We start from the raw sequence: 23,767 nt of genomic DNA, 5'->3' as shown, positions 1-23,767 counted from the left end.
TGCCTCAGCCTCTCGAGCACTGGGATTACAGGCGTGCGCCACTACACCTGGGTACACCCCGTTTAAACTGTACTCTTAAAATAAAGCCCTGCATGGTGGCCCATGGAATCCCCAGCTACTCAGGAGGATCACAAGTTTGAGGCCAACCTGGGCAACTTATTGGGAACTTGTTTAAAAATAAAAAATAGGGGGGGGGGGCTGGGCATTTAGCTCAGCAGCACAGCGCCTGCCTGGCAAGCGCAGGGTCGTGAGTTCGATTCCTGGTACAGGAAAAAAAAACACCCCCAAAAATTAAAAAATTAAAAAAATTAAAAATAAAAATAAAGAATAGGGCTGGGGATATATCTCAGGAGTGTCCCTGGGTTCGATCCCCCATACTGGAAAGACAGAAGGTAAGGAAAGGGTAGGGGAAAAGTAAATTAAGAAGTCTCAATTAAATTAAGAAGTCTCAGAACGCCGGGGGAGTCTCCAGCGAGGCACGGCCCGCAGGAATTAATTAACCCAAACTGAATTGAAGACTAGGTGTGAGGAACGCAGGAGAGAGAGAAGGGACAAGCCTGTGGGATCCAGGCCTTTTTTTTTTTTTTCAAAGCCATGTAAAAAGATATGCCTATGCTGCAAGTTCCTAAGTGCAAGCTTTTTCTTGTTATGTTTTAAATAGCTTTATAAGCTATTGTTCAGAGAAGATATTATGTATATTTATTTCAGATAAAGGAAAATAAGCTTACTTTGTATCTGAACTCATAGCACATTATTGTATATTTTAACATTAGAAATTGGGATTTCTCCTGGATGGCATGGAGGTGCAGGGCTGTAATCCTAGCACTCAGGAGGCTGAGGCAGGAGTGCCATGAATTCGAAGCCCGGGCAAGATAGTGACTCAGAAAGACTTTGTCCCAAAAATAAAAAATTGGCAGACTTGGTGGTGCACACCCGTAATCCCGACACTCGGGATGCTGGGGCAGGGGCTACATAGTGAGCTCTAGGTCAACCTGAACTATATAGCACGACCATGTCTCAAAACCTAAGATTAATTTTTTTTTTTTTGTGTCGGGGATCGAACTCACGACCTTGAGTTTGCCAGGCAGGCGCTTATGCCAGTGAGCTATATCCCCAGCCCCCAAATTAAATAATTTTAAAAGCCTGGGGAATGTAGCTCAGTGCGAAGGCCTTGCGCTCAGTCCTCAGTATAGGAAAAAAATAACATAGTTTTAAGGGCTGCAGGTGTCACTCAATGGTAAAGAGCTTGCCTAGTATGCCTGAGGCCCTAGGTTCGAGCCCCAGCACCTGGTCGGGGCAGTGGAGGGAAGAGAAGTTTTAATTAACAGATAACACATATAATCTCCTCAAGGGAGCGCCGCGAGTCCCTCAAGTCCGGGGCTGCTGCGGGAGGAGGGGAAGGCGGCCAGAGACTCGGGCTGGCGCGCCCTGCCCTGGGGTCGGCCGGGGACCGCAAGGAGGCGGAACTGAGCTCGCGCGGCGCGGCGGCCGGGGGACGTCTCCAGCGAGGCACCGCCCGCCGGAAGGAGCCGAAGAGGGCCGAGGCCGCGGCAACCATCGCGCACTGCTGTTCGGTCTCCGAGGGAGTGCGGTCGACGTCCAGCGAGGAGTTGCATTCGCTCCCGTCGCAGGTGAGTGGCAGCCCCTCCGCAGCGAGGAGCGGCGGGCGGCGGCTGGGGGCCCCCGGGACAGGGGCGATGTTAGGGCGTAGGCCGGCGCGGTGGCCCTTGAGCGAGGACACCTGCTGCCCCGCGAGGGAGGCCGGGCCGCCGTGACGCCCCGGGCGGGACGCTGCGCGGTGGACGCTGGGGCTTCGGGAAGACCCCGAGGGCTGCAGCCGGGGCGCTTTCTTCTGGTCCTCACCTTGCCCACCCGGAAAGGTGAAGGCAAGCGGGGGATCAGCGCCAGCGGGAGAGGCTGTGACGCGACAGGTTATTTTCAGCTCCCAGGTAGCGCGGAGACAGCCAGTTTCCTTCCTCGTAGCGCTTGAGGTTTTGCCCTAGCCCGGCCCTCGGTGAGCGGGAGAGGGACACTTTTGGAGAAACCGACGTAATTCACAGTGTTCCGAGATTTCCCTACGCGATAGAAATTGGTTTTAGAACAGCTAACACTCTGACATCATTACCTGAAAGAACCAAATTAGTCAGGAATTTAAGGTATTTGATATATTGGACAAGCAGAGATGAAGAAATCCAACCTATGCTTGTTTGCACATTCTTACTTGAATCACAATGTTACTGTTTTGCTCTGTTCAGTGCTAAAATACTGGTTGAGAATAAATTGCATTGAAGTAGGAAAGGAACGTTTATTGATTATAAACTGTGTGAAAGGTACTACCTAGGCATGCATGCAACAGTCCACTAAGGGAAGCTGTACAGTACTCCCTGTGATCCTCCTGCTTCAGCCTCCCCAGTGCTGAGATTGCAGGGGTGCACCAGCACGCCCGGCTGTTTTGAACTTTAAAAGTTTTAAGACAGTTATGGTGGCACACTCTTAAAAGTTTTAAAGCAGTTGTGGTGGCATATGTCTGTAATCCCAACATTTGGGAGGCCGAAGCAGGAGGATCAGAGGAGTTCCAGGCCAGCCTGGGCTACCTAGTGAGTTCAAGGCCAGCCTGAACTACATCGGGAGACCCTGTCTGGAAAAACCGAAACAAACAAGCCAAGCAAGCAAGCAAAGAGAGATTTGGGGCAGTGTGCACCCCCAGATTTTGGGCAGTGTCCCCACCTATTGCAGAGGCTGAGGTGGGCCATCACTAGAGTTCAGAAGTTTGGGGCCAGCCTAGGCATCACAGCAAGACCACTCCTCTCAAGAAAACAAACAAACAAACAAATAAATAAATAAAAAAACTTTAATATAGTTCATTGGCACTTTCTGAGTTTGTAGGAAAGGACTTTCCTCATTCTGGAAATATTAGAGAAGCATTGTACAGTAATTGTAAAGATGAGCAGTTTAAGGTAGATTTTAATCTTCATTTTCCTTGCACCATTTTGCTGGAGTAGAAATTCAAGCAAGACTTGTCATAAAGATCAGACTTACCAGAAATGGAAATCACTGCCACATCGTTCCAAGCTTACAAACTAGAATTCTTTAGTAATGATTCATCATTTCTGCACACTAAATAAGTGTTGAAAAGTTTCTTCTTTGTATAGTTTTTAGATGTTCAATTAGTGTTTTGAGGATTCAATTTGTCATCAAGTGGTCTACTATAATTTTCTTAATTTAATATTGGCAAGTTGTACTCAGTTTTTTTTCCTCCCCCCTCCCCCCACTGTGGATTAAACCTAGGAATTGTTTGGTTTTGGAACAGAGTCTCACCAAGTAGTTCAGGCTGTTTATATTTAATGGATTTTTTGCAGGGGAGGAGTGTGAGACAGGGTCTCACAATAATAATTCAGGTTGGCCTTGAACTCATGGCAGTTTTCCTGCCTCAGCCTCCCAAGTGCTAGGATTACAGGCCTGTGCCACCTGGCTTATTTGTCATGGTTTTAACCTTTCAATTGTCACTTTTCTCTAAAGGAAACTTGAACATGTATTTTTGTGGAACTAAAAGGTTTGTTCACTAATTGTAATTGCTATACATCCAGTCCTAAAATATTTGAGGTGCCTCCCCCCAGGAAGATATTTATACTATATTTTCAACTTTAAAGGCTGTAGAAAAAAAAATCAGCAATTTCAGGGGAAAAAAATTTGTAAAGCAGCACTGTCCTGGAACATTTAAGGTACAAAACATACCTTGGCTTTCTGTATATTTTTAGTACTACTTACAAGGGGATTACTAAATTAGTTTACAGAGAGTCTACTTGCGAGTCGGGCATGGTTGTATACTCTCCTGTAACCCAGCACTCAGGAGCCTGAGGCAGGAGGGTTGTACTGAGTTCAAGGCCAGCCTGGGATACACAGTTCATTGTGCTCACTTGGTGTCTTAGTTACTTTTCTCTCATTGCTGAGATAAGATACCTAACACCCAAAATTAAAGGGAGAATGGTTTACTTAGCCCAGTTTTTGTAGAGGCTTCATTCCATAATCAGCTGACTCCAAGGCAGGGCAGCATGGCAGAGAGAGACAGTTCATGGTGGGCAGAAGGTAACAAAGCAACAAGGGTCAACCACGGCTCTTTCTTTCCCTTATATCATATCCAGGCTACTTAGGGCAGGAAGCACTCACACCCTTAATCCTAGTGCCCTTGAGCCTAGCACTACACCATGAACTGATCCCAGGGTCACACATTCTAGATCCAGCCCCCTCTGAAACAGCCCCACCTATGCCTGCATGAGGCTTTGGGGAGACACCTAGACACAAGCCGTAACACTTTGGCAGCACATATACGTGGTGAGTTCAAGGCCAGCCTGAACTGCATGTCAGAGACCCTGTCTCAAGAAAGATAGCTTCCTTTTTTTTTCTTTATAACCATGCTAAGAATTGAACCCAGAGCCTCATACGTGCTAGCCAAGTACCCTACCACTGAGCTACGCACAGGCCCCATCCCCCTTAAATAATACTGGGGCTTCACCCAGTGTCTCTATCCAAATCCCCAGCCCTTCTTTATTTTGAGACAGGGTCTTGCTGAGTCACTAAGTTGCCCAGGCTAGGTTTAAAACTGTAGTCCTCCTGTCTCAGCCTCACAGAATGTCAGGATTGCAAGCTTGTACCATTATGCCCAACTACAGATAATATATAGATCTTACAGAATTTTGTTTTAATCATTGCACTAACCTATATCCTCACTTTGTTTTCCTTTTTTCATTTTTTTATTTTGAAACAGGCCTTACTAAGTCAGTAAATTGTCCAAACTAGGCTCAGATAGGATCATCCTGCCTCAGCCTCCCAGAGTGCTGGGATTGTAGGCGTGTAGTGCATGCCAAGCTTCCCAGAACTGCTCTTTGGAGTGTTTATATTTTGTCGTCTCCTGTGTTTTTTTTTCCCATACTCGGGATTGCACACGGGACCTCACAATGCTAAGTAAGTGCTGTGCCACTGAGCTCCATCCCCCGCCCTTTTTACTTTATCTGAGACGGGGACTCACTAACTTACCCAGGCTGAACTAAGACCCTTGTGCCTAAGCTTCCTGACTGGCTGGAACTATAGGCATGGGGCTGTCTTTTATTTTTTTATAGTAGCTTTGTTGAGCTACAGTTGGCGTAGCACAAACCCCTTCGCAGCGTTCAGTATTCTTAATGTTGTCACAGTGTTGTGCAGCCGTCACCACCTCAGAAAGAAGCCCAGGAGCCATTAGCATTTGCTCCCCGCCCCCCGCCCCCAGGCCGGCAGCCGCTGATCTGCTTGAACTATTTGCCTACTCTGGACATTTTGTCCGGAGTTCGGCAGGCCCGTGTAAGTTTAATAGGACGTGGTTTTAAGATGTTATTTGTAATCTGAGAAGTTCTATTCCATTACATCCGTTGCACTGATTTTCATGTTACTTGAGTAGATTACTTTTTTAATCTGCCTAGGGCCTTTTCCTGTTGGATGTTCATGCAATAAATAAATCTGCTGACGTGTCTTTATTTCCTTGTTCTTGACCTTTGCTCTTCATATGTCTTAATAATGTGTTCATGAGGTTGTGTAACCTGTTCTCAGGGCTCAGGTATTGGGTTCTATCTAAGTAGCTTTTGTACTAAGATTGTTTTTTTCTCCATTTAAAAAAAATACTAACAGAAATTGTTAATTTTGTTTCTAACAATTCCTAGCTTTAAATTTCTTTGAAATAAGTTTATAGAAATAAAAGTATCTCTCATTTTCTGGAGTACTTTCTCTGTATTATTTCTCTTATGACAAATTTTAGAAGAGGAAATTAGTACCGTCCTTCTGGAAAAACATCTTTGTTCCTTATGGCTTCCCCTGTGCTAACCCACACCATTCCTCCCAGCTCCTACCATCAGCCTTTGTGTCCAGTAAGGACTTTGCCTCTTCACCCAGCCTGCTCTCTGCAGGCTCTGGGTGGTTCCAGTTCCGGTCCCTCTGGACTGTGTCCCCTCTAGCCTGGCTCTTCATGTCCTTCACCTCTCCTTCTCATTCTTCCAGGCCAGAGCCAGACCTTGGAGCTTGTCACACCCAGAGCTGAACTTCTCTTAAGTCCTCAAACCCGGTATCCTCCTCTATTTCGCTGATACAGTCTAGCGTGTCTTTCATGTTTCTCCCCCTTTACTATATCTATACCTGTGTTACGGCTACAGACCTCCCCCATTTCCCCATGTCTGTGTAAAGCCAGCTTTCAGTCACCACCCTCATAGTCATACACATACTGCTCACCTTTACACTTTTATCAGCTAAGCCTGGACTTCTGGTCACACCACCTCCCTTCCTCTCACTAGTGCCCTCTAGGTCCTGTCCCCGTGTCCTTTGCATTGCTGTTCTGGAGGTCTCTAATCTGCAATCATTTCATCTTCTCTAAAGCTGACTATTGCTGATGGTGGTAGAGGGGTCTAGAGTGGAAGTCTATGCTCACTGGCACTACTGTGAAGGCTTGCTTTTTGTTTTTTTGGTTTTGGTACCAGGAATTGAACTCAGGACTTTGTGCTTGCCAGGCAGACACTGTGCCATGGAGTCATATCCCCAGCCTGAAGGTTTGCTTTTTTTCTGTCTTTCTTTGAGACAGGGTCTTGCTATGCAGTTCAGGCTGGCCTTGAGCTCACTTTGTAGCCCAGGCTGGTCTCAAACTCACAATGATCCTCCTGCCTCAGTCTCCCCGGTGCTGGGATTATAGGTGTGTGCCACCAAACCCAGCTAAGATTTGCTTTTTAATCCTAACAGATCTCTTTGGCAGTTTTGTCTGTTGTTTGCAGTGCTGGATTTTGATTGAAGAGCCTCATTTATGCTCGGCAAGTGCTATACTGTGTAGGTACACCTCAGCCTGTATAGCAGTTCCTTAACTTGTTCCATTCCCCACCCTTGGTTTGCTTCTTACAATTTCTGTACACTTCTCAACTTTTAGAGTCATATTCCTACTACTTGCTTAGATTTCCTGGCTCTCCTTTCTTCTCCCTCCCCGCTCCCCTATTTTGGTACTAGGGATTGAACCCAGGGAACATTGAGTTTCATCTGCAGGTCTTTTATTTCTCTGAGGTAGAGTCTTACTAAGTTGCTAAGGCTGGCCTTGCACTTTCTATCCTCCTGCCTCAACCTCCTGCGCCACCATGCCTGAGTTATGGCTCCACTTTTTAAGCTTTGTTCCCATTCACTTCTCAGTAATAACACTAGCCTGGCTTCCTTTGTGCGGTTTATCTCATCTGAGCTTTATAATAACCCAAGAGATACTTCAGAAGAAACATGTAACTCGTTGATAGTCACACAGCACATCAGTCCTAGAGATGGCTTTGGTGCTGCTTTGAGTACTGGCCTTAGGTTCTCCAGTAGACTGCTTCCCTGCATCCTGTTCAAACTGTCAAAAACTGATCCTTTGTCACCAGACCCTTGTCTCTCTAATTGCTGTTTGTTTGTTTGTTTGTTTGTTTTTGAGACAGGCCTGTATTGTTCAGGCTGATTTCGAACTCACTATGTAGCTCAGGATGGCCCTGAGCTCATGGTGATTCTCCTGCCTCAGCCTTCCAAGTGCTAGAATTACAGATAGGTAGCACCACACCCAGCATGTAGTTGTATTTTGTGACTAACATGTTTCCTTCCCATTTTGCCTCTTCTAATTCTTCTAGCCTTCCTGGTTTCATTGCTTTACCTACCCCGGTTTGTCCCTTAAAGACTCGATCAGGTGAGAAGTTCTGGTTTGGTTCTTTTGTTTTTCGTTTTTTTGGAAGAGTCCTTCTTTGTAGTTCAGGCCGGCCTTGAAATTACTATGTAGCCAAGGCTGGCCTCAAACTCACAGCAGTCCTCCTGCCTTAGCCTCCTGTGTGCTGGGATTATAGGCATGTGCCGAATCCAAGGTAGGTAGGTTAGTATCATCCCAAATAATACACTGTTTAGTTTTAATGATTCTCAGTTAAATCACATTGTGGGGCTAACTTTCAGTCTAGTGTTAGAACCTTTTTAAGTGGAAGAGCCATGCTGATTCTCATTCTTTGTAGTCTCTGGATCTAGCTCAGGACCTTGGACGTAATATACACTCATAAAATGTGTTAACTTGAATGAAATAGCTCAACATACTCTACTGCTTGGTTCTCTGCACCCAAGGTTATTAAGATTTTCTTTGGAAAACATACCACGTTGTAAAATCTCCTGGAAAGCTGCCAGGTGTGGTGCACGCCTGTGATCTCAGCACTCCAGAGGCTGAGGCAGAAGGATCACAGCAAGTTTGAGGCCAGCCTGGGCTACACAGCAAGACCCTGTCTCAAAATAAAGTGATTTTGACTTGAGTAAAATAGGCGCTGTCATGGTGTTACATTCGTGTATGTCTGTGTGTATGTTGCCACTCCACTCCTCACTCTTGTGATGCTGACATACACAACTCTTCATACTTTTGCGGGTTACTTAATTAGGAATTGCCTGACTGTAAGGACAAAATTTTGTTTATGCCAGTTCAAGCAAGGGGAAGAGGGGCTGGGGAAATAGCTCGGCGGCACAAGCGCCTGCCTGTGAAAGTGCAAGGTCCTTGGTACCACAAAAAAAAGCAAGTGGAAGAGAGAGGTGAGAGGCTATTGCCTGGCCCCAGGGGCTCTCATGGACAGGACTGCTAGGCCTTGTGCAAGCTGGAGTTGGGCCTGCTCTTGTCTCCCTCTCTCATTCAGGGTGATGTGATCTCTCAGCCTCTCACCTCTAGATTCTGAGTTTAGTGAGCTCATCCGGTCAGGATTGATGACCCACTTGAGTGAGGTGATGAAAGAAAGCAATGTGTGTGTCAGACTTTTCTAAAGAATGTCAGAGATAGCTGGGCATGGTGGTACATGCCCATAATCCCAGCCCTTGGGAGGCTGAGGCGGGAGGATGGCCACAAGTTCAAAAAAGATGCAGCTGGTACCATGTAGTGAACTTCTGGCTTTCTTAGATATTTTTAAGCTTTTCAAATTTTAATCATATTACTGAATACAGTATTTTTAAAACTATTTAAGTCATAGCAGAAAAAGTACAGTTCGATTCAGAGTGAACTATACTTAACACATATGTTGATTAACGGGTAATTAGAAAATAAAAGACCTCTCAAGAGAAAAAAGAGTCAGGTACAAAAGGTACTTTCAGGGCTGGGATACACCTGATCAGTGCAGCACTTTCCTACCATATGTGAAGCTCCGGGTTCAATCCTCAGCACCAAAACTGTTTAAAAATGCACATACACATTTTGAGGTCAACAAAGTTCTTTTTCTAGATAAGAACATGCCTGAAACTTGGGCCAGGTCCACAAAGTTTAAAGGGCCATGCTATCTCTGACATTCCTTTTTTTTTTTTTTTTTTTTTTTTTTTTTTTGTGATCGGGTCTTGCTGTGCAGTTCAGTCTTTTTTGAAACAGGGTCTCGCTGTGCAGTTCAGGCTGGCCTTGAGCTTATTTAGTAGCCCAGGCTGGTCTTAAACTTGCAGTGATCCTCCTGCCTCAGCCTCCCAAGTGCTGAGATTATAGGCATACACCACCATACCTGGCTTTTTTTTTTTTTTTTGGTTTTTCTCCGGTACCGGGAACCGAACTCAGGACGTTGCGCTTGCCAGGCAGGCGCTTTGCCACTGAGCTAAATCCCCAGCCCCTTTTTTTTTTTTTTGAGACAGGATCTCACTGGTTGGCCTCACTGGTTCAGGTTGGCCTTGGACTGACTGTGTAGCCCAGACTGGCCTCACAGCAACCTTCCTGCCTCAGGCTACTGCTTGCTGGGATTGCAAGTGCCTACCGCCATGCCTGGCTACCAATTGCTATTGAAGAAGAGGGATTGAGGGGAGGGGGAGAAAGGAAAGATGCTCCACACAGGTATAATCAGACTGGAGACAGTCCAAAGCCTTCACACTGTGCTATGACCCCAGTCCTGTTTTTATTTTATTTATTTTGTGGTACCGGGAATCAAACTCAGGACTTCACACTTGCCAGGCAAGCACTGAGCTGCTGAGCTGTATCCCTGGCCCCTTATTTTTATTTGTATTTTTTCAAGTTGCTAAGTTGCCCAGTTTGGGCTCAAACTTGAAATCCTCCTGCCTCAACCTCTTAGAATACCAACCAATTGTGCCTTTTCTTTTTTTTTTTTTTTCCTGGTATTGGGGACCTTGCATATGCTAGACAAGTGCTATACCACTGAGCCCCTTTTATTTTTATTTTTTTAAATTTTGAGACAGGGTCACACTAAGTTGCCCAGGCTGTCCTAGAATTTGTGATTCTCCTCCCTCAGCTTCCTGGGTAGTGGGGCTTATAGGTGTGGACCACACCAAACTCCAGTTGTGCCTCTTTTTTTTTAACCACATTTTTTCTAGTCCTTATTGTTATAATTCTTTTTCATTTTGCTACTTTAATGGGCAAAAAATGGTCTCTACTTGATTTTTTTTTTTTTTTTTTTGGGGCAGTATTGAAGTTTGAATCTGGGGCATTATATCAGTAACTACTTCCATAACCTTTATCATTTTGACACGGGGTCTTGCTGAGTTGCCCAGACTGGCCTCATATTTGAGATCCTCCTGCCTCAGTCTTCTGAGTAGCTGGGATTCTGGCATGAGCCACAGTGCCCAGCTTTACTTGATATATTAATGGAATTTTGTTTTTCATACAACAGTATAATTTGGTTAGAAGGACTTGGATAACAATGTGTAACTCTTGTCTAAGGTTACTGTAGGATTATTTACTGAGAGTTGGTGTTTAACACTGTTGGTATTTAATGTATATTGGTGCCTAATGATGACTATTAAACCCAAAATTCTTTTTTTCAGGCCCTGTAAGATCTGGATATGTCCTTCATATTTGATTGGATTTACAGTGGTTTCAGCAGTGTGCTACAATTTTTAGGTAACCTTGGCCTTTTGTTTTCTCTACTTATCCCGTTAAATCCTATTCATATACATGTACTTATTTGTGCAGTACTTCTTTTACAAATGTGCCAGCTGTTGAGAATACAAGTGAGCTGGTCTTGGTGGCCCGCAACTCTGCTCTGGGAGCTGAAGCAGGGGGATTGTAAATTCAGGCCTAGCCTGGGCAACTTAGCGACTTAGTGAGACCCTGTCTCAAAATTACAAAAATAAATAAATAAATAAAGTTCGGGTCTGGGAGTGCAGCTCAGTGGTAGAGAGTATATTTAAGGTGTGTGAGGTCCTGCGTTTAAGCCCCAGTACCAAGGGATTGAATGCAAGGCCTTTGTACTGAGCTGTATCCCAGAATTTTTATTTATTTTAAGACAGGGTCTCACTGAGTTGCCCAGGCTGGGCTTGCACTTGCGATCTTCCTACCTCAGTTTCCCAGAGTCCTGAGATCACAGGTGCACCCCATTACACCTAGCTCAAAAAACAAAATTTTGTTTTTGTGTGTTTCAGCAGTCTTGCTATGTAGTCTAAGCTGGCCTTGAACTCACTATGTAGCCCACGCCGGCCTTGAACTTGCAATGGTCCTTCTGCTTCAGCCTCCCGGGCACTGGGATTATAGGTGTGCACCACCATATCTGGTTTAAAAAATCACTTATTATTGAAAAAAATTCAGTGTCAAATGTAGCAGTTAAGTGTCAGTCTACTATCAGTTGGTCATTGTTGCCTTTCTTATCCTATTTATCAATTTATTGGTACTGAGTTTTTTTTTAATGTGTATGGTACACTTTACGTATATGGTATTGAGGACTAAACCTAGGACCTCACTGAGCTACATCCCCAGCGTTTATTTTTTATTTTGAGACAGTCTCTCTGAGTACTAAATTGCTTAGGCTAGGTTCAAACTTGTAATCTTTCTGCCTCAGTCTCCCAGAGCACTGAGATTATAAATGTACACCACCACATTCATCTATACTTGGTTTTTGTATTTTGTTTTGTTTTTGAGACAGAGTCTTGCTGTATAGTTTAAGCTGGCCTTGAGCTTTCTGTGTAGTGTAGGCTGGCCTGTAACTCATGATGATCTTCCTGTCTCACTCAGCCTCCCTCTTGCGGGCTGCGATTATATGTATGTGCCACCACGCCCAGCTATACTTGCTTTTTTGTTGTTATTACTTAGGTTTTTTTGGTTCTTTTTTTTTTGAGACAGTTTCTCGCTATGCAGGTCAGGCTGGCCTTGAGCTCACTTTGTAGCCCAGGCTGGTCTCAAATTTGCAATGATCCTCCTGCCTCAGCCTCCCAAGTGCTGGTATTACAGGTGTGCGCCACCACCCCTGGCTATTGCTTAGTTTTATGGAATTCCATGATCAACAGTTTGACCTTATGTTTAGGAGTATTCAACAATGAAAAGCTTAACTTTTTGACTAATAAAACTCTTGCCGTGGTTTCTTTTGTTAAAATATTTAGTTTATTTTCATCCATGAAAAAATTCTTTTATTTTTTCCTTCAGTGTAGCTTCCTAAATACGTGACATCAAGTATTGTATAAATGTTTTCATAAACACTGTATTTGGTCAGTGCTTACTAGAGTCAGATGCAGACAATTACCGAACATCTGTCTGTGTGCTGGAGACTCGAAGGATGCAGCTGAGGGCTTGGAGCCCAGGGCGGTGTCTGTGCAGGTCCCTGTCAGGAGGCTGAAGGGCAATAAATGAACCACCACAATATTCATTTCTAAATTGTCAGGGCAAGCAACCTTTTGGTAATGTAGATACCTTTTAGCAACACATATTCTACTGTAGAGTCAGATTTAGTTTTTTAATTACTTGAAACCCCAATCATTAATAAGTTTTTTTCTGTTTTTGAGGCAGGGTTTCACTACATTGTGAGGCTGCCCTCGAACTCGCAATCCTGTTACCTCAGCCTCCCAAGTGCACTTGGGATTACAGGCATGGGCCACCATGCCCAGCTTTAATAGACTTTAAACAGCTCTTTTAAAACTGAAAATAAAACCAGGCGTGGTGGTGCAGGCCTGTATTCCCAGCATCCTGAGAGTCTGAGGCAGGAGGATCACAAGTTTAAGCCCAGCCTATGAAACTTAGTGAGACCCTGTCTAAAAATTAAAACAGGGCTGGAGTATAGCTCTATGCAAAGGCCCAGGGTTCTATCCCCAATATTGGGAAAAGAGAAAACAGAAACTTGAAAATAAGTTTAGAAATTCAAACTTATTTATACTAAATTTAAAATTATTTGGACAACCTGTGTTAGATATCACTTTGACTAACTGTATCTGTTACTCTACAGGATTATATAAGAAAACTGGTAAATTGGTATTTCTTGGATTGGATAATGCGGGGAAAACAACATTGCTACATATGCTAAAAGATGACAGACTTGGACAGCATGTCCCAACATTGCATCCCAGTAAGTATCGTCTCCCGCACAACATTGTACCCGATCACCACACGCTGGGTTACTAAAGTGATGCTGGGAGTTAGGCGCTATAGTAGACTCCCACAACTTGTGGGGGTTATATTCCTAGAGCACCTGCGAATTGTGAAATACTGTGAATTTCAGACTTGGAAAAATGCCTATAAATGTCTGTTTTTATAGTTTAAACCCTAAATATGCTGTCTCCTAGAGTTATTTAATTTAGTAAAATACTGTATTAATAAAGCCTAAGAAGGTGCAGGGCATTGTGGTGGCATGTTAGGGCGATAGGGCTTTAAGAAGAACAAAACTGAGAACACTTGAAATAGCTACACAGTACAGCAAGCTGTTACGATGCCGGAATGCAGGTGCATCTGCCCAGGAGGGGTTACAGGGCAGCAGCCAGTCAGCAGCAAGGAGAACTGAACCGTGCACTCGGATTGGCTACTTGCAAACCTCCTCCCAAAAAAACAGTTGTGGGGGATATTTGTGGTTTCTGCAGAATTGGGGGGTTTATGCGAACAATTACTAGTTAGGTTCTAAGGAAAAACCTGCGAAGGCTGAGAACTCTGAACAATGACTTTGCAGGGTGTACTGTACCCAAAAAAACTTTTCTGTTTAGATGGATAGTTTATGATAGGGTTATTTGACCTGTTCCTAAAATAGTATAGTAAATAAGAGAACTGGTTCTCAGGGAGTATATTTAGATCTTAAAATGATATTCAGAGCTTTCTATCAGTTAGTATTCCTTTCTGTAGCTAGAGGAATCATAAAGTTATATTAGAAATTGTGACAGGATAGATAGTCATGATTACTTGTTTGCATAACATAAATTTCTTTCAAATTTTAAAACCATAGTCTTTTAACCATTAATTCAATAGACAGGTTATGGTTTTACAAATTGCTGCTACTCTCAGTTTACTAACCACTTACTTTGCTATTCCTGACAATCTCAACAGTAGGTAGTATAAATGTCACAGAGGGGCTGGGGATGTAGCCTGGGTTCAATCTGTAGCACCACAGTTATAGATAAAATGCCAGGCGTGATGGCACACGCTTATAATCTCAGAACATGGGAGGCTGAGGCAGGAGGATTGCCATGAGTTCAAGGCCAGTTTGGGCTACATAGTGTGTTCAAAGCCAACCTGAACTATACAGCCAGACCCTGTTTAAAAAAACAAACAAATATATATGTAAAAATAAAAATTTAAAAATAAATAAAGAACAAGCCAGATACAGTGGTGCATACCTGTAATTCCAGAAGCTGAGGCGGGAGGATTCCAAATTTGAGGCCAGCCTGGGCAATTTAGAGAGACTTTATCTCCAAATGACAGAAAGAGGAAAAAAAGGGCTGGAGGAGTAGCTCAGTGTGAAGGCCCTAGGTTCAGTTTCTAGTACTGCAAATAGAAACAGAAGTCTACTTTATAAAACCTGTGACCTTACTTTTACTGGCAAAAAGATTAAAGATCTGATAGACATAAAATGTAAAGGTAAATTAATCCATGTTTAATTATAAAATATCGATTGATTGCCTTTCTGGGGATTGAACTTGGGACCTTGTGTACGCCAGGGGAGCCGTCTTAACACGACCTACATCCTCAGCTCACTGCACCTTTAATAATGAGTGCCACTATGTATGCCTGTAGTCCCCGCCCTTCAAGAGACTGAAACAGGAGGATCACAAATTTAAGGCCTAGGGCTGGGGATAGAGCTCAGCAGCACAGCGCCAACCTGGCAAGCGTAAGGTCATGAGTTTGATTCCCAGTACCAAAAAAAACCACAACTAAATTTAAGGCATAGGTTTAATCCCCAGTACTGCCCTCCCCACAAAAGAGAAAAGAGAATTGAAAACTAGACCAAAACTTAGATAAGACTGTATTCAGTTCAATAAATGTTCAAAGACTTTTCTCTCTCTCTCTTTCTTTCTTTTTTTGTGGGGGTGGGGCTAGGGGAAGGATCTTGCTATATTGTTCAGGCTTGGCTTTGAACTCTCTGTGTAGCCTAGGTTGGCCTTAAACTCATGGAGATCCTCCTGCCTCAGCCTCCTAAGTGCTGGGATCACAGGTCTGCGCCACCAGACCTGGTAATGTTCAAAGACTGAAGAAAGAGAAAAAACAGGAAAAAAAAGAACACCAAGTATTTATTTCATCTATAAAACTGTTAGGTTGGTAAAGGATTTTATAAAATTGATGTCTTCTGATACTAGGAGAAGAGAGTGGGGGTTGAGGAATGGGATTGTGATGCAGGAACAATTCTGTTAAAGACAAAATGATGGTGGCGAGATTGGTGCATACAAAATCACAAAAGCAGCGAGATTGGAGGAGACTGCGGAGTAGTCTTATATCAGGTGTAAGTTTTGTTCTTTTACTTGTTGGTGTTGCCCTCTTTTATTTATTCAACAAATATTTGTTCAGCTCCTATGTTAGACATTCTAGAGACTAGGAATACAGTAGCACAAAACTTACGCTGTCTTGGCTTTGCTGCTGCTCACATTGATTTCAACATGTATTTTTCAACTAAAAACATATGTGAAAAGGTACAGTACATACATCCTACCTGTGATCTGGCAGTTCCGTTCTTGGGTATTTGCCCAGGAAAATGAAAAGATATATTTAGCTAAAGCCTTGTTCAGGTAACTTTATACTAGCTTTATTTATAATAGTGAAAAGCTAGAAACACCTCTGGCATTTATTTAAAAAAAAAAAAAAATAAGGATAAGCAGTACAATTCTACCCAGTGAGAAAGGAACGTAAACGACATTCAGTCATGTTGAAGTCATGTCATACTTGCTATATGATACCATTTATATAAAGTTTGAGACCAGGCAGAGCTAACCTGCAGTGACAGAATTCCTATCAGAGGTTCCTCCTGGGGCGGGCGTGGGATTGATGGGAAAGGAGCAGGAGGGGGCTTGGAGATGTTAATGGTGTTCTGTATTTTAATTAATGAAGTTGGGACTTCTGTGAGCCACAGAATGTATTAGGGATTGTAACTGCGGAAGTAGATCTCCAGCCATATTCAGGCATTGTCTTTGCATTATAGATAGTGACTCTGAACACAGACGTATGAAATATTTCATTCACTTGATATTATACATAGAGTTCTTCACAGTCAGTGTAACAGCTCTGACTCAAACTAGTGAAAGTTTCGTGGTAACTGCAGGGAACCTCGTTGTGCATGCAGGAGGAGTCATAGACCCCAGAATCACGCTCCACTGTTGACCGCTGGGCAAAACGTACCTCAGCCATCCTGCAGCGCTGAGCAATAACTGGCATGGGGCTTTAATTCCTGGGAGAAGGAAAAGAGACTGTTCTTGTAATAGCTGTATGTCAGAGTGCAAGGAGGGATCATAGCCCAGTAGTCTCCGAGTTGAGGAGACGGAGCAGGTAAGCAGGGTTTGTCGGGTACAGTATTGGAGAGGAGGGAACGCGAGAGAATGGCTTCAGAAATTTGCAGGGCTGACTCCCAGCCTGCGATGCACAGGGTAAAACCCCACACGGCCAGCCAAGAAGCTGTTACCAGAACTCACACCGGGCTGGGAGTATTTACGTTCCCACCACTCAGAATGGAAAATCTTAATTGGATACACAGGGCACTCGATGGAGAACCCGGAAGGACTACACCTTAGTAATGAGACCAAAGTAGCCCCAAAGTAAAGGCTGCTCTAGGTCTGCCCTAACAAAACCTGACAACTGATCTACAGGCAACTGTTTGCCAGAGAAAAGCTGAAAGGAATACAATTGAATCCAAATTAATGGACATGCAAGAAGTAGGAAAATGTGATCCATAACAGGAGGAAATCAGAAGCAGGAGGGCCAGCCTGGTGTGGTGGCACACAGCTTTTAACTCCAGCACTCTGGGGGGCTGAGACACGGTGACAGGTTTGAGCCCAGCGAGAGCAACTTAGCAAGATCCTGTCTCAAAATAAAGGGCCTGGGAATGCAACTCCGTGCAAAGTCCCCAACAGCCTCCCCAAAAAAGATAGCTGTTATATATGCCCAAAGACTTAAAGGAAAATATGTCCTTAACAAGGAAAGAAATAAAGATATCAAACAAGCAAATGGAACATACAAAAATGAAAATTCTAATATCTGAAATGAAAATTTCATGGGAGGATTAATAGCAAGTTAGACCATGCCAGACCTGCAGAGAGAAAAACCAGTTAAGTCAGTGCAGTAGGCATGTACAAAAGGCAGAGAAAAATGACTGAAATAAAAATAAACAAAACTTCAAGGTGGTGCAATATCAAGCAGTCTAAGAAATTTGTAATTCAAGTCCCACAAGGAAAAGAGGGAACAAAAATAATTTGAGTAAAGCCCCCAATTTTTTATTACAAATTTTGTTGTTAAAGATTGTCTTGGGATTAGGAATGTGGCTCAGTTGTAGAGCATAAGAAAACCCTGGGTTCAATCCCCAGCACCAAAAAAAAGAAGAAAAAAGTCATGATAGCCATAAGAGAAAATTATCTCACCCGTATCGTTTAAGAAGAATTACCTGAAAATTACTAGATTGAGCCAGGTCTAGGGGCTCATGCCTGTAGTCTCAGCTCGTGGGAGGCTAAAGAAGAACTTCATGCATTCAAGGCCAGCCTGAACTACATAGTGAGACCCTTTCCAAAAAACAAGCCAAAGAATTGAATATTCTAATTACTTGTGTCACGTTGTCTGGAGTATGTTTAATAACAACAAAATATACTTTTACTTGCTGTTCTTTGATTTGATCTTATTTGCAATTAACATAAATCAGATATAAATTATAATGTGTGCTCTGCCAGATATGGTCGTGCGTACCTCTAATCCCAGCACTCGGGAGGCTGAGGCAGGACGATTGTTGTGAGTTCAAGGACAGCCTGAACTACATAGCAAGACCTTGTCTCGTTTTCTTTTTTTGGCAGGGGGTTCTTTCTGAGACAGGGTCTCACTATGCGGTTCAGGTTGGTCTTGCGCTCACTTTATAGCCCAAGCTGGCCTCGAACTTGCAATGATCCTCCTGCCTCAGAAGTGCTAGGATTACAGGTGTGCTCTACCGTGCCCGGCTTAAGACCCTGTCTCTAAAAATTAAAATTAAAATTAAAAAATTATAATGTATGCTCTGAATGGATTTCTGATGTTTATGTTGTAAAAATATTTTGTATTCTTATTCAGCTTCTGAAGAACTGACTATTGCCGGTATGACTTTTACAACATTTGATCTGGGTGGACATGTTCAAGGTAATGTTTTATGTTATTATAATCTTTTGTTTTAACTAAATAAAAACATGGCCACTCTGTTCTAATGCATGAAATGTCATTCCACTTAAGGGCCAAAGTAGACCTGAAGTTTGGGGGTTGTTACTCCCAGACACGCTTTCAGAACCGCAGTGGTTTTCGTGACAGGACTAGCCAGTTTAAGTGGGAGTTACGTATGGGAATCAGCCTCCCATCTCTCTGCTTCAGACCCCTGGCACCTGTCACATACACAGCTCTGAGAGAACCTTCAGCTGCTAGCTGCATTCCTTACATATGAAGGCCGGGCTCTGTGATGCCCCCGTTTACTGTCCTTGTCTTTTTTCCCGATTCTCCCCTTCCCGTTCTCTTCACTCCAGCCAAACCCAGCCGGTGCCCCCCGTGCTGCCCTGCCCAGTGTTGCCCTGGCCTCCCTGATGGGAGCCTTCCCCAGCCCTGCTGTCCTTGTCAGTGGCTGCAGATGCTTCACTGGAAGCGTCGGAAACGTGCATGCCGCACATATATGCATGTGTGCATTTTTTACTGTTTACTTTAGGTTAGATAGCAGCAGTCTTGCACTGAGGTAATAACGTGCCTCCTTGTCCAGTGGTAGACTTTTTTTTTCAATACCGGGGATTAAACATGGCGCCTTTGTCCTAAGCTACATCCTCAGCCCTTTTACTGTTTATTTTGAGACAGAGTCTCACGAAGTTGCCCAGGCTGGCCGTGAACTTTCAGTCCTCCATAGTGTTGGGATTAATGTGCCTGGCAGAACTTCCTTTGTTTTTTTGAGACGGAGTATCCCTGTATAGCTCAGGCTGGCTGGGATTACAGGTATGCGCCATCAGGCCTGGCTTAATTGTCCTTCTCACAAGGCAAAATGGGGGAAGGGTAAAACATTTGACTCACTCACAATGTGGAAAACCTGAAATTCCTTCTTTGGCATTCTGGAAAGATTTTGGAACCACTGGGTAAAAGGCCAACTTCAGTACATAGTGAAATCACAGCAGCTAACTAAAGGGTAGAATAGCTGCTCTTTTTTTTTTAAGATCCTGCTGTGTAGTTCAGGATGGCCTTGAACTCCCTGTGTAGCCCAGGCTGCGACTGAGTTCATGCCAGTCCTCCCGCCTCCGCCCTCGAGTGCTGAGGTTACAGGCATGTGCTGCCAGGCCCAGTGGAACAGCTAGTCCTGATACCTTGATGGGCTCTTCGGTCACACCATCTGCTAGGCTGGACCAGCAAATAAATTCTAATTCCTGATTGTTTTTGTTAGCCCGAAGAGTTTGGAAAAACTACCTTCCTGCTATCAATGGCATTGTATTTCTGGTGGATTGTGCAGACCATGAAAGACTGTTAGAATCAAAAGAAGAACTTGATGTAAGTTAAATAATTGCAACTAAGCATAGTAAAGTAACCTGATACTCCTGAAGAAAAAGGTTGGAGGTGGAGCTCTCAGTGCAGCTCTCCTGCAATCTGGTGAAATGTGGCAGTTGCTTCACGTAGTAATGGCTCTGCTTAGAATGCGAAGGGAGTAACTTGGCAGACTTGTAGCTCCTGTAAGAACCTCTGACACACATTCTCCTGAAGACTGGAGGCGCACGCTCTCTGCAGGGTCCCTTCTGTATTTCATGTCTGCATCATTCTCAGAGTGGCCCGAGCTTGAGTCTAGGTCATGCTGAGATGCCATTCCTTCGGGCCTGGGCCAGAGTCTGGAAATAGTGCGCACGCCAGCTCTGTCAGTCAGCACTCCCAGAAGCAAGCAAGCACAGCCTCAGTCCCACTCCCCTCTCTCAGGTCAGATGCTCCTAAAGGGGCTCAGGAGCAACGAGCAGGGCAGAACTAGAGCTGGGGCCCAGAGCGAGCCAGCCCGTGAGTGACGCAAGGTTGGCCTGACCATAACTTCGCCCAGGGCAGGCAAACGGACACTTGTTCTCGTGGGGAACTCCAGTAGGTCCTGTGGTCGCGGGACAGGGTCAGAGAGTTCCTGGTTCCCGCCTGTCACAGGCACTGCTCCAGGGCAGTGGTTCTTCATTTCATCTGCCGATTGCCACCATAAGACGCGCTGCTGCTCCTCTTCGCTCTGAGCTTCCCTCTGCTGGCTGGAGCGCAGCTCGGGGGCGGCAGGACCAGAAGGGAAACCAGGTCTGCCTGCTTCCGAGGAGTTGGCTCTGGCCGCTGTACCTCACCGACTTCCTTGGGGAGCTGAGTGAGCGTTTCTAGAATGAGCTTGGGGAGATGAGAGTTGGACTTAGGGTTTCAGTGTGCTCATTCTGAGATGTGGGGAAAGTTTACCAAAGAAAGTCTGCATGGCATGGTATGAGAGAGCAAGCCCTTGACTGTCTTGGTGTCTTGTCAAAATAAGCTCTTCAGGTGGTTTCAAGTCAGTTTGTCTTCTTTGTTTTGTTTTTCAGTCACTAATGACAGATGAGACCATTGCCAACGTGCCTATCCTGATTCTTGGGAATAAGATCGACAGACCTGAAGCCATCAGTGAAGAGAGGTTACGAGAGATATTCGGCTTGTACGGTCAGACAACAGGAAAGGTAAAAAGGGAGACAGACAGACGGACAAAGGAAAGACAATGAGTGCACACCTGTAACCCCAGCTAATTGGAAGGTTAAGGCAAGAGGCTTCCAAGTCAAAAGCCAGTGTGGGCAATTGAGCCAGACCCTGTCTCAAAAAAAAAATTTCTTGCAAAAGGGCAGGGGGCTGGACGTGGTGCACACCTGTCATTCCAGTACTCGGGCGGCTGAGGGAGGACCACCGTGAGTTTGAGGTCCCTTGGGCTACATATACAGCAAGACCCTGTCTCAAAAAAAAAAAGAGCAGAAGGGCTGGGATGGGGCTTAGTAGTAGAGCACCAAGGCCCTAGGTTCAATTCCTAGCATCACCCCTGCAAAAAATTGAGAAGTGTGAATGTTCACTCTGCAGTATAAATGTCTTCTTAAATTACTTTTTTTTTTTTTTTGTCATTTTGAGACAGAGTTTTACTATGCAATTCAGGCTGGCCTTGAACTCACAGCAATCCTCCTTCCTCAGCCTCCCGAGTGCTGGGATTATAGGCGTGCACAATCACGCCTGGCTTTAAATTACTATTAAATGAACTGTCCAACTACACAAGCTCTCTTACCCACTCCCCCAACTGCCCTGGGCACCAGGAGTCAAAGTCAAGACCTTTTGCTTGCCACGCAGGCGCTTATGCCATTGTGCTTGCCAGGCAGGCACGATTCCACTGAGCTATATTGCCGGCCCTCTTTTTTTTTTTTTTTTTAAATAAAAGGAGGAAAACATTAGCAGACAGACAAACTTTTACGAAATAGCCAAAGAACAGTACAGACAATACAGAGTTACAAACAAAGTGGTAGGAAATTAACAATGGTTGTTGTATTACATGTTGATATCTTCAAAGTGGTTTCTCATGAAAACAGATAAAGACATGCAACATTGATCAGTCAAGGACTCATGGACAGTCTCTTTCAGCAAAGAAGTCACAAGCTCTTTTTTTCCCTAAAAAGATTAATCATTTAGTGTTTACACTAAGTGAAGAATTTCTAAAAACTGTCTTTTAGTCAGGCTTGTTGCTTTATACCTGTAATCCCAGGACTCTTGGAGGCTGAAGCAGGAAGATCTAACGGTCAAGCTCAACATTTAGGTTTTAACAATATTCTGTCTTAAAACAGTAAAAAATGAAAAAGGGTTGGAGATGTAGCTTAATGTGAAAGCTCAGCCTCCCGAGTGCTGGGATTACAGGCATGCACCACCACATCTGGTAGTTTTCAGTGTTTTGAGTATCATAAATTTTCAGAATTAGCCACCATAGCTTGGAATGGAGCTCAGTGGTAGAGGAGGTCCTGGATTCATTCCCCAGACGACTAAAAACACAGAATAAAAGACACCAGGTATGGTGGCAGGTGCCTGTAATCTTAGCACTCAGGCAGCAGAGGCAGGACATCAGCAGTTTCAGACAGCCTGGGCTGCAAAGTGAGACTCTGTCTCTAAAAAGGCCACAAAATAATATCGATGAGTGTTTAAGCATATCAGTATTGTGTTCATTACACCCTGAGTTTACCAGAGATGAGGAAGATACAAACTTGGCCATAGGAGTGTTACGTTTTTGCTGAACATAAAGTTTATACTAAGCTTTAAGGTGATACTGTTTTTGAGGTTGCAGATTGAACCTGGAAATTCACATATGCTAAGCATGTGCTCTACAACTAAACTATGTCTGCATCCCCTAAATCACTTTATCTCTGTGTTAATTTATACTATGATTTAAGAAGTACGGGGAACATAGTATTGAAAGGCTCAACTAAACAATGGAAGGACTCCATAGTTTACAAGTAGAATTGTTGTTGATTTAGATCTATTCTTTCAAGGTAATATTCTGCAGCCCTCCGAGACATTGTCTTGCTAAATCCCTAAATTGAAGGCTGAGTCAGGAGAATCGATGCAAGTTTGAGGCCAGCCTGGGCTACACAGGGAGACCCTGTCTTAAAAAAGAAAAAAAATCCCTAAATTGCCCAAACTGGGTTCAAACTTGTGATCCTCCTGCCTCAGCCTCCTAGAGTCCAGGGATTACTGGCACATAATACCGTATCTACCTTCTATGTCTTCTTTTCAATAAATGAGCTCCACATTTATTGTAGGAAATGCCATGTTTGGTCATAAACCTACGTAGAATGTTTGTCCTGTTTATTTTGTTTTGAGACAAGGTCTCACTGTGTGTAGTCCAAGCTGGCTTTGAACTCACTGCATATCCCAGACTGGGCTTGAACTTGTGATCCTCCTGCCTCAGCCTCCGGAGTGCTAGGATTACAGGTGTGCACCACCATGTCAGGCTGGTTTTGGTTTTTGTTGTTGTTTGTGGTACCGGGGATTGAACTCAGGGCCTTGTGCATGCTAGGCAAGCACTCTGCCACTGAGGTACATCTCCAGCCCTGGTTTTGGTTTTTTGAGACAGGGTCGTGCTATGTAGTTTGGGCTGGTCTTGAATTCATGATGATCCTCCTGCCTCAGCCTCCTGAGTGTTGGGATCAGAGGCATGGACCACCATGCCTGACTGTCCTTAATATCAATAAATGCAATACTATTTTTGTGTACCTCCCAAGTTCACCTCTTTCTCACTGAGTGGCCATCCTGTCCTAATGTAGAGTGAAAAAAGGAGGCTTTTTGTGTGTTTTGGGGGCTTTGCTGCTAAGCAGTCCTGGCTTTGTCAGAATGAGCCTTTGTTCTGAAGTAGAATTTATAATCTGTTGGGAACAGACCTTT

The 23,767-nt window shown here is 44.1% G+C and overlaps 1 protein-coding gene across 1 annotated transcript in view; it reads left to right on the top strand.

Annotated features, from left to right (window-relative positions):
• The first annotated feature begins 1,510 nt into the window (after positions 1 to 1,510).
• The window catches only part of Sar1b (secretion associated, Ras related GTPase 1B), a 24,032-nt gene continuing 1,775 nt past the window's right edge, over positions 1,511 to 23,767 (top strand). Inside the window, exons 1-6 of the mRNA XM_005376158.2 lie at positions 1,511 to 1,631; positions 10,786 to 10,861; positions 13,170 to 13,289; positions 18,440 to 18,505; positions 19,773 to 19,876; positions 20,911 to 21,042. Coding sequence (XP_005376215.1) covers positions 10,804 to 10,861; positions 13,170 to 13,289; positions 18,440 to 18,505; positions 19,773 to 19,876; positions 20,911 to 21,042 — 480 coding nt within the window. The 5' untranslated portion in view covers positions 1,511 to 1,631; positions 10,786 to 10,803. The remainder of the gene's footprint in view (positions 1,632 to 10,785; positions 10,862 to 13,169; positions 13,290 to 18,439; positions 18,506 to 19,772; positions 19,877 to 20,910; positions 21,043 to 23,767) is intronic.

Source organism: Chinchilla lanigera, unplaced genomic scaffold, assembly GCF_000276665.1.
Source record: "Chinchilla lanigera isolate Chin_1 unplaced genomic scaffold, ChiLan1.0 scaffold00007, whole genome shotgun sequence".
In the NCBI taxonomy this organism is placed as follows: domain Eukaryota; kingdom Metazoa; phylum Chordata; class Mammalia; order Rodentia; family Chinchillidae; genus Chinchilla; species Chinchilla lanigera.
This window is presented reverse-complemented; position numbering and strand designations above follow the sequence as displayed.